Below are 11,677 nucleotides of genomic sequence, written 5' to 3'. Positions count from 1 at the left end.
ATTAGGGTCTTGTGCAGGTGGGGGGGGTGTTTTTTTTTGGGGGGGGGGGGGTTGTATGTACTTTATATTGTAATAAAATGGAATTTGAAATCTCTCTCTCACTCTCAATTCAATTCAAATGAGCTTTATTGGCATGACTGTGGAACAGCATAATGTTGCAATAAACAGTGTTATACAGGCATAATATATATTATATATACTCTCTCTCTCTCTCTCATGTCGTTCCAAACCTGCATGACTTTCTTTCTTCTATTGAACTCAAAAGAAGATAGAGGAATAGATGAACGCTGGTGTGCAAACAACACTGGACTCCACTGACTGTCATTTTATGGGGAAAAAACCACAGTGAAATTCATACAGTTTTGGAACAACATGAGAGAGAGAGTAAATGATGACAGAATGTTCATTTTTGGGTGACCCTTGAGAGCAAGTCATAAATATTCTTTCAGCCAATCTGAGTGTATATCTGGATTAGATGAACTGCTTTGTCATTAACATCAGCATTACACACCATCCCATCAGTTACATCTGCAGTAATCACCTATAGGCGGTTCATTAAAAGGTTTGATTAAGAGAATTACCCAGTTCAATGGTCCCTCCGATGCCCACGAGCGAGGCAGCGCTATGATACAGGGGAAGCGGCGTGTAGATGACATCACTTCCTGTGGCACCGTACACCCAAAACCCTCCTGCTGCCTTCAGGGCCTGCAAATGAGTGATGACTGCAGCTTTGGGCAGCCCTGCAACAGTGACACACCATTACAATACAGAAGAAGCCACATAATCAGCTTCGTCCACTTGAGAACACTTCTCTCCTCTTCTCCTCTACGCAAGTACAGTGCGTGACAGAGATACTGAAAGTATGATCCATATTGTAAGAGCTCTCAGATGTTCTTACCTGGGTTTATGCATCAACATGCCCAGTAACAAAAACATTAAAGCTATCGCATTCATTCTATGTTCAGTTACACCAAATATGCACGTAATGATGAACGTAAATACATCAGAGAGGGCTGTGGAGATATCCCTGTGTGAATAAAAAAGCACCTAACTGACACAATGTGCTGTGAGTTTCAGTGTGGCTGAATGTTTCATGGTCTGATGAAACTAAATGTAACTTTTGGACAATAAATTCAGAGGGTGCGTTTGCCACACAAACAAGATCACTGAAACAACACCAAATCCAGGATGAATCATGAGCCGGTGTCCCCTGTCTAACAACGAGCCCGCTCACACTGGCTAAACCGAACTGCATCTATCAGACTGAACCGTGCTGCTGTCCGATAGCAATCAGATGAGCCATGCACAGACAATAACCTTCTTTTGCACAGAGGAAACTGGCATTAACTGAGGAAAAGTGCAGCATGGGAAATCACTCAACACAACAGAAATGAAAGTGTATCTCTGACCAGCAGCTCTATTATGTTAGACTCTACCTCATGATCAGCGTGTGAGGCTTTCACACTTACGTTCTGTCACAACATTACAACAGCATACACACATCCACAGTAAAACTTTTTTATGGATTGCATGATTACATGTTATTCACACAGTTAAATTATTCATCATTTATAGATTCATTTATTGATTCTTGCTTTTTCTTTTTTTAACTGCTCCTTTCTAAACAATCCTACCTAAACTTTGGGCCACGCAGCATTTGACCGCTGGATTTACAGAAATCATTTACCGATTTACACGGCAAAAACATGCAAAACTGCACATCTAATCTATACAAGCATTTGCTGTTTTCTCAAAACTGCACATCTAATCGACTCCTGATGAAAACACTTTAATAATTATTTGATTTCACTCAGGGAGTGATTTAACCATCTATTATATGCCTTTGGGAGACTTTTGTCTTTCAAACACATTAAAATGCACAAATGCACATAATGTACAGTGTTCGTTTCACTCAATCATACAGATAATTAAGCAAATTACTAAACAAGGCCAATGTAGGAAACACTAGCTACATCTTCATCATATCGAGTGTCCATCAGCAATTAATGATTCATGGATGTCTGGAGAAAAATACTTCAAACCTACAAGAAGACTAGACTTTGGGCATTTAATGTGATTGCTGTTTTCATATTTATTAATGTTTGTTCATATAATGCAAGAATCCGATTCACCACCATTTTTTGTCACCGGAAACCCTTCGACCGAAAATTTTTACTTGACATAGCCCCTGAGATTTTCAGTTAATATTTCAATATTTTAACAACACATTTGCGTGTTCACAGTTCTCTGATGGCCACACTGACATGCAGGTAAACAGCGTTTGTATTTCTACTGTTCACGTTTCAGGGGTTGTACCTGCAGTTCTTTCACAAACACCAGTTTAGGAAACCCTGATTTAATGTAATGCTTATTACAATAAGTCCAGGTTTTGCAGACAGAGATTAGATTAAGCCAGGACTAGGTTTTAGCTCAATTAGAAAAAGCACATCTTGCATCTCGGGGCAAAACAATGGCAGTGAGATTTTTTAAGATGTGTCAGTGCAAGTTTCTTTCAGGTAAAACAGCCCAGACATTAAGTCTTAAGTCTTGTCTGTGAAACCGGGTGTAAAAAAGATCAAGAAAATAATATATTTTCTTTCTTTTTTATATCAATACGGTAACCTGCAATCCCATTGAAATGTATGAGATAAATGAGTAATCTACAACTGATTCCGTTACTAACTACACTGCCTACAACAAAGCACTGGCTGTAATGAGCGTGTATTGTTTGTGCAGGACTGCTTCTGACATTCAAGCTCTACTAACTGTTGGAGCTATTTTTGAGTTTGCGTTTCAGGTGCTCAGGTAATGATAATATTTCAAATGCTTTAGCATTGCTGTGTAACACTGAGCATCAGGGGCCCTCCAGCACTGATCAAACTCTGCAGCGGTTCCTCCAGGTCTGTGGGTTGCCCTGACACACTGAGAGGAACAGAGACTGCACATACCGGTCGTCCCTGAGGTGAAGATGTAGAGCGTGGGGCTTCGGAGGCAGCGGACGGAGCGGCGCTCAGCTGCGACGGGCTCCTGCGAAGCCTCCTCCATCTGATCCAGCAGGCTGTGCACGCCGGGACGAGGGCTCTCCTGAGTCATACACCACACTGTGATCCCGTCCTCCTGGAGACTGGGAAGGATGTCCTCTAACGTCTCCAGAAGATCTGCAACAACAGCACTATTACAGATGATAAACACCTACCTATTTAGAGTTAATGCTTTACCTTTAAATAGTATACTCAAAAAGAAGCAACGTTCAGGTCCATGTGTTATTCCATGTGCCAGAAAACATTATAACTGATATAACCACAGGAAAAAAAGGCTTTTCAACGTGTTTCTGTGGATACAACAGATTGAATTTGATGCGGAAGTGAGATTTACAACCTTCAAACCTGTTTTACTTTTGTCTACTAAAAGTTTTCCTCTTTTTTTCTTCCTGAAAGATGTTTCGGCAACTTCTGACTTTGAGCTGCTTCAATCAGCAGCTGCAGACAGGTAAGCAGTGTAATGTGCTGCACATACTGTAGATCACTGATGACGGCTCTTCTGTCAGCTTCAGACTGAGACTGGGAGATTATTATTGATGGTATTCTTAAATCTGTGGTTTTGCTCATGCGTTTATGTCTGACAGGGCTCCAGACCATTCGTTTGAGCGGCGCAGCGTGGACTGTTCAGCAGCTCAGAACAGGTTTACTCGGGAACCACAGAGAAATTCAACACTTTCAGTGACGTTCCAGTATTTTGCGCAACTATTTGCAGCACTTTAAAGCTCTAAATGATAAATGTTATTTTTAATGCGATGACCAAAATATACTTTGTGGTAAACAAACACTTATTAAAATCCAATTAAAACACACATCGAATTACATAACCAGTAGATGGCAGCAGAGGAGCACTTATTGGCTTATTAGTCATTCATCTCTACTTTTTGCTTTATATTTTGAAATGATAAAATTGTATAAATGTTGCACTTTTTTGTGTATGAAGTAAGAAAAGTCACAAAAAGCCTTTTTTTAAATTTGAAATCTGCAACAGAATCCCACATAGAGGCCGGTTTCACAGACGGGGCTTAGCTTAAGCCAGGACTAGGCCATAGTTCAGACAGCTCAGACTCACGGTTTAGACGGGGACTAGGCTTAAGCCGGTGTTTCGTTTATAATCACTGAAGTCATCAGTCAGCTCCGTATAACACCACAGAAGAATAATGCTACATTTAATAAGAGTAGAATAGGTTGGTTTTCAATTTAAAATGTGATTTTGTTAATAAAAGTAAGTTGTATGTGCTTCCCAACTCAAGCGCAGTGCTGTACTGTCAAACGTGTATTACGCAAAGAAATAAAGGTGTAATAGTATTAGCTACTGCACTTATTCAAGCAAAACGATAGTAATTTGCAGAAGTTGTGGCGCTGGTGCCGCTGCTCTCAAATGTTATTTACATCCAGTTAAGCACAGCCTGTGTACGCCTTCAAGCAGGCGAGCTCTGTCGCTGGTCTACTGATGCACCGGTTACCTGCTCCGACCACCAGCAGCTCGGCCCCGCAGCAGCGGAAGCAGTGCAGCAGCGATCTGGACCTGATGTTGGTGTTGAGGAACGCCACCGCGCAGCCCAGCTTGCAGAAGCCGAACCACACCGAGAGGAAGTCGGGCTCGTTGCTCATGAGCAGCGCCACCGTGTCTCCTTCCTTCACCGCGTCTCCAAAGACGCGCGCCACTCTGTTGCTGCGCTCCTCGAGCTCTCCGTAGGTGTACGCCACTCCTTCGTAGATCAGGAAGGCTTTGTCGGGAATCCGCTGGGCTTGCTGAACAAACCTGTCCACGACCGTCACGACCCGCGAGCTTCTTCTGTAGATCTCCAGCCGCGCTCCGTATCGGATGACTCTCATTAAGAACAGCGCGTCTTTCCAGAAGTGCGGCAGACACAGGCGCTGCGCGAGGTGCGCGGAGAGGATCCCCGTCAGCAGCGCCGCGACCCACGACAGCATCTCTGGCTCTGGGTCTGGCTCTGGCTCTGGCTCTGGCTCTGGCTCTGGGTCTGGCTCTGGCTCTGGCTCTGGCTCTGGGCTGTTCGACGGCTGTTACAGCGCTATCATCCTCATTTATGCAACCTTCCGTGTGTCACGTGACTGTTGTTGTACAAGCGCCCTCGTCGGTGGGCGTGTCGCCAGGGCCACGCGCTCGGCCCTGTTTATGCAGTTTATTGTCTCTGATAGGAGTTACCATAGTAACAGGGCGTGGCGCATGGACTGGTGACACCACGCCCATAAGAGAGCGAGCGCTCGGGTGTTTGTGGAGTGCGCGCGTTCAGTTCAGAGCACGAGCTGCTTCTGTAATCAAATGCATGACACTGCTATCTGAGGGCGTGCGTGCATCTCAGAAACAGCACGCGAAGCCGATGGCGTTAGTATAGTGCTTTAGCAGCTGTGGGTCTACACATTTGATCACTTTTAATAGATAAGTTATAGTAGATTAATTGCATTTTGGATCAATGCTTTTGGGAGGAATCGGGTATCATGAGATGGTAAACTTCTACATAAGTTTGGTTTCAATTATGACTTTTTGAAGAAGTTCATAAACAAGCCATGATTGGTAGAAGATGGCTAAAGCAGTCTGAGCTGCTGTGCTTGTTGAGTGTCCCATCCGCCCTGCACACCGGGAGGGGTGTAACAGCTTTGCCATTTCTCTCTGTATCTCGGCGTTCTTTCGAGCCACAGAGTTCAAAATGTGACTCAAACTAGTTACAAGTGTCTGCTATGAAGTGACCTCACTCTTATCTTTGCAGAGCAAACAGAACATGCACGGTTTAGTTTCAAACACCTGGAGTGAAATGCTACAGTTTGTCTTTCTCTTCCAAGATCTACTGAAATTCAAAGAAGACATATCAATACAACAACAAACAGGATGTTTAACATGTTTCATTGATGTTACAACTAACCCAGAGTAGCCACCAACTAGCTCGCCGTACAGATAACAGCCCAAACATTAGCACTAGCTATCTGCACAAGTTAACTTTGAGGAGCTTGTAACGCTCAGCCTTAACGGAAGCTGTTACAATGAATAGATGGGGTCAGATTACACTGTGTAATTAACTACAAAGCAGGCACTGTCATCACAAAAATAAAATGACTTTCTTACCTCCACAATCTGCCGTGTCTGCCACAGGGCTCTACCCCCGCACATGTGCAATAACAGCATGCGTGACGTCAGGCAGGTGATTTGTAACTTGCTGCTTCTTTGTGACATTGGAAGTGATACATCTGAGCCTTGTCATGGCCATCCCTGGTCTCCCCCTGTCTAGGGCTCGTGGGAATGCTGGGGCCGATCCCAGTGTCTCAGGCTGAACAGATGGGACCTTTTAGAGTTGTGTTCAATGTTTGATTAAAGTAACCCCATGTCTGAGCGGACTGGCGATGGTTGTAACACTTTTTGCTTCAGCGTCTGTGACTCACTGAATTTTTGAGATAGAGTGTTCAAACTTTTATACAAAGTAGCCACATTTGTTCACAACAAAATGCACAGTTCAAACCGCTTCCCCCAGCCCTCGTGAGCTGATGTCAGATACACAGAGTGCCTTTGTTACAGTCGACCCCACTACCGGGCTAAGTTGAAACAATTAGACAAAAGAAGCAATAACAGCAGCCTCACCAGGCAATTTACTTTAAAAATGGCTTTCCCTTTTGCTGTTAGCATTGGTCATAGAACCGCTGTCGATAGATCTGAGGTCCTCCCCTTCATGGCGTGGTGCATTGAAATTAAGAAATCCATATTAGAAAGATTTGGCTCGTTCTCTGGTTATAAAATGAATCTTCACAAAAGTGAGTGTTTCCCTGTTAATGCGCTGCTATGGGTCTGTTGCAATCAGATGTTCCAGTTAAATTAAGTAAAATGGGGTGCAGATAGCTTGGCATCAATATTACTAGATCTTTACCCTGTCTTTAGCTGCAAATGTCCTCCCTTTGTTGGAACAGACTAAAGGTGTTGCTTGGGCACGTTCTCACTGAGAATGGGCAACAGACCGATCCCTGTGTCTGTAACCCTAACCCATTGCTCGTGGACCATCACCTTTAGTCTGATTTTCAGAGATGGAGCAGTTTATCATTGATTGGTCGTGTCAGTGTACTGAATATGAATGTTTTTGCAACGTTTCTCTTTGTTTTTCAATGTGTTTCTTCCTAAGCATTTTTTAAAATCTATCGATCAGATAGTTACTCATTTTTCGTGGGGTAGTAAAGCTCCCAGAATTTAGAAAGCATTACTTCATAGATGTCAACTGAGTGGTGGGCTTTCTTTTCCCAATGTTATGTTTTGCTATTGGTCGGTAAATATTCACAAGTTAACATTAGGCTTAGGTCGTCCACTGCACACCGGTGGAGAGAGAGCGAGGGCAAATCCTGGCAGCGGCCACGGTCTTTCTCTCCGTTTCTGCTGTTTGCTTGGTAAAACTACACTGTGTATACTATATACAGGGGCGTAGCCATCATTTCAGAAGTGAGGGGGACAGAAATGTTATATATTCACACACACACACACACATATATATATGTATATATACACACATGCACGCAGTGCCTTGAGAAAGTTTTCATATCGCTTCGTATATACTGTATATAGGAAACTTTATTTTGTCTCTTATTTCTTTCTTTTAATTGGCTAATAAATCAGACACACTGTTGGACAATAACCAATAAATGATTTGTTAATGTACTACAAACACTTTTTTTCCATTTTTATCACATAATAAGGCAGAATAGTTTCTGCACTGTAATAAATGCTGTCAAGTAGCACTGAATTGTTCGTGTACTTTATTTATTACCTGGAGATGATTTTAAAAAGCACAAATAAACCATATATATATATGTAACCTTATATAATGTGTGTATATATATATGTGTGTGTGTGTGTGTGTGTGTGTATGTATGCATGCAAATATGTCTATGTATGTATATATATATATATATATAACCTTACTGTTGTCATCTCCCTGCATTAAATTAACATTACATTTAAAAGGCTAAATACAATTATATTTGGTATTTTTACACTATGTAATATTCTGTTTATCAAAACCAATAAATCTCATCAAGTTAGTGTTTTTACGTATTTTCATATTTATTCCAGAATAATAACAAAAGACAGTAACAATTTAAACAATATATTTGATTTGTGAACTGATGTTCAGCTGTTCTTCAGCTTTACCAGCGGGTGTCGCTGTTGGACAGTTACTTTGTAAAAACTAGTGACTTTTACACTTTTTAATATCACATTTTGTAATACTTGCTTTGTTTTATTTTTGTAATATTGATAACTTTCTCATCCAGTGTTTTTCTCTTGCCTTGACTGATGGCTGAAGCCGTACTACACACATCAACAGTTACTTTGTAAAAACTAGTGACTTTTACACTTTTTAATATCATATTTTGTAATACTTGCTTTGTTTTATTTTTGTAATATTGATAACTTTCTCATCCAGTGTTTTTCTCTTGCCTTGACTGATGGCTGAAGCCGTACTACACACACATCAGAAATACATTCATCTTCAATTATGATCCTTGCGGAAGTTGCGGCTTTGAGGTTATGTACATTTTGGCAGGTTATTTTACATTCATTATTCAAATTAATAAAGTGATGAATGGAAATTGGGCAGTTCAATTAAGTATATAATTTTTGTACTGTGAAAATGGGCAAATGTGGGATCACAGAGAAATGAAATGTTTTTTATTACAATTGTATAACTACGGTTTTACTACAAATAACATGTTTAAACTATGGTGAGTGTAGCTAAATGTTTTAACTGTAATAACCTTTTTTATTTGTTTCAAAACCATGTGTAATTTTCGCAAGTTTTTTTGCAAATATTTTTTACTGTTATTTTATAATGATAAACAGTAATAATATATTTATAATATTTATAGAAAGCATTTAATGTTAGAAAAGATAATTTATGCATGTACTGTAAATGCTCTTCAAGTTTGAGGCATTAATTGTAACAGTATATACACCAAATATTTTGACCATATTTTCTTCTTTCACAGCAGAAAAACATTTTTTGAGAGACACCAGGACTGCAGCTGACTGGTGCGGTAACAGAAATTGAAATGGATTTTTATGTATGTATATATATATATATATATATATATTATACATACATAGCACCAGATCACAAACGGACTAATCTCGTGGCACTCTGCATGCATGCATGTAAGGGCACTTTACAACATCAGCTGCAGAGACCCAGCACTCCCTCATTAGCAAGCACTCGATGACAGCAGCAAGAAAACAGTGTCCATCTCTCTAGACGGCTGGGTGAATAAAACATGGCACATAGCATTGCATTGATGATGTTCTCTGTCTGCATGGTATAAAATAATTTTTCCATGTTTCTTCTTTGCATATTACCCTAGACTGCAGCGGACTGGTGTAGCAGGAGAAACTGGGATGGAGAAATAAAATGTCCCATTGTCCTTTCAATGGAAAAGGAGCAACAAATAGCAGAGCTGGACGGGTGAATATGAGCAAAGTTCTCCAGCCGAACTCTTCACTTCTGTATTTGGGAAACAAAACGATTATGAGGTGCTCTGCACAGAAATGGCTGATACAGCAAAGTACAAAATCTTCTCCAGATTTGAGGAAGAATGAGTCATCCTTCAGGATCATAAACAAAAAAATCAATCAGTGATAAAAATACATTAAAAAATCAATAAAAACTTAAGTGTCTCAATTAAAATGGTCTCATGATTATTTTAATATATATTTATACATACACACAAATACATATGGTCACACTTTAGTTTTGGGTCCAATTCTCACTATTAACTTAACTATTGACTTTTGCCTAAATAAACTATTAATTAGTGTTCAGGTATAGGGTAAGATGTAGAATACGGTCACGCATAATAATGCACTAGTGTGTGCTTTATGAGTACTAATAAACGGCTAATATAGTAAAATACAAGCAACTAGTTAATAACTAAAGTGTTACATTAAATAAATAAATAAATGTTGTGTGTGTGTGTGTATACAGTATTGGCTAGCGGCAGCTGGCACTTATGTGTGTGTGTGTTCTTTATGGGAAAATGCTTATGCAATTTAGCTTATTGGGGTCACATTCTGATCGTATCTGCTTGCTGGTATATAATATGCATCATCAAATCTTTTATTTAAAAACTAAACAGTGTAGTTTACAGCAGAAACGGCGACAAACTATCGTGACTCCTGGCAGACTGTTACTGTCAATCATTTAAATCAAGTTCGGGTTGTTTTATTGTGTAAAAAAAAAAGCAACAACAACAACAACAACAAAAAACCCCCGCACGCCATCAGTACAGTGTAGTTTTACCGAGCAAACAGCAGAACCGGCGAGAAGGGAAGTGCTGCACCGCTGGACAGCAGATGTGTCTGCACTTCAGAGCTGCGGCCAGTTCACACCACACTTTAAACTGACTTCTGCTCTGGAGAATCATATGGTTCCCCCATCTCTTACTGATTTGTATAGAGATGCCCCTGTTTGCAGCTCTTCTGACTTGTTGTTTTGTGTTGGTTAGACTTTGCTCTGCTACTTTATTTGCCGCTGAACCCTCCACCGCAGGTATGGGCAGAGTTAGGCTTGGATGATTGTGCATGGGAGAGTGAGCTGGGAATAGGTTTTGAAGAGGAATGGTGGTTGGGCGTGCTGGACAGAATATGTTCTAGTAAAATATGTGCTCGTCTGAGCCTGATACAACTGAAAGTTTTTCACAGAATTCATTTCTCAAATGCCAGGTTATCTGAAACTTTTCCTCATGTAGAAGAAGCAGATGTGACAGATGCCATGCGTCTAACTGAGTTAGAAATCTTATAATGGACTGTGGTTGGATCTTCCATCGGGAGACTGATCCAAAACAAACATCAAAATCAACACAGTAATGTGTCACTGAGCACAAAACGAAGCTTGCGCCATGGACCCAATAGAAAGTGAGTGAGGTGAACTGAAGAGGAGAAGCAGCAGCACGCAGCTGGGGATCTGAAGGGTCTGGAGAGATTCTGGATGAAGGAATGCTCTCTGAACACTTGTCAGGTGCGCTCCAAACTCACCAGGCATTACAGGAGGTGACTTGCATGTTGCAATAGTTGTGGCCAATTTGAACTAGAGAAAAACATTTATTTCATAATGAGATTGTCCCTCCACTTTCCATTGTTCTACTTCAGTGATGGGTTAGCATTTTGTGCATTTTTGGAGTGAAAGATCAAAAGGATCAACAATGCAGATTTATTTTCACAGCCACCTTTGCTCATACAGTATTTACCAAGGGTTCCAGCATTAGTACACTATATCTTTAGAGATGACTTTGAAGCCCCACTGATGAGGAATCTGTCAGTATTAAGAGCGTGCTGTCTTGAGGTTTAGCGCTGTCGTGTGGGTCTTCATTATCTCTGCACTGCTTTTCACTTGTTATTCTGACAGCTAATACTTACATGTGTTAATGGTAATAAACCCAGAAGCCAGATGTTGATACCCATTTATGATATTTATGAACATCATCACCAAGATGTTAACAATCAGGACTGCATTAATTTGATCATAAATGCAGTGAAACAGTAATACTGTGAAATATTATTACATTTAGTCATTAAGCAGATGCTTTTATCGAAAGCGACTTACACATGAGGACAATAGAAGCAGTCAAAACCAACAAAAGAGCAATGATCT

The 11,677-nt window shown here is 40.6% G+C and overlaps 1 protein-coding gene across 1 annotated transcript in view; it reads right to left on the bottom strand.

Annotated features, from left to right (window-relative positions):
- The window catches only part of slc27a6 (solute carrier family 27 member 6), a 38,833-nt gene extending 33,759 nt beyond the window's left edge, over window positions 1–5,074 (bottom strand). Inside the window, exons 1-3 of the mRNA XM_016253835.1 lie at window positions 4,505–5,074; window positions 2,949–3,158; window positions 582–740 (exon numbers count right to left, since the gene is read on the bottom strand). Coding sequence (XP_016109321.1) covers window positions 582–740; window positions 2,949–3,158; window positions 4,505–4,976 — 841 coding nt within the window. The 5' untranslated portion in view covers window positions 4,977–5,074. The remainder of the gene's footprint in view (window positions 1–581; window positions 741–2,948; window positions 3,159–4,504) is intronic.
- Between the last annotated feature and the right edge of the window lie 6,603 nt (window positions 5,075–11,677).

The sequence above is a fragment of the Sinocyclocheilus grahami genome, unplaced genomic scaffold (genome assembly GCF_001515645.1).
Source record: "Sinocyclocheilus grahami isolate Dianchi unplaced genomic scaffold, SAMN03320097.WGS_v1.1 scaffold1205.1, whole genome shotgun sequence".
Lineage (NCBI taxonomy): Eukaryota > Metazoa > Chordata > Actinopteri > Cypriniformes > Cyprinidae > Sinocyclocheilus > Sinocyclocheilus grahami.
This window is presented reverse-complemented; position numbering and strand designations above follow the sequence as displayed.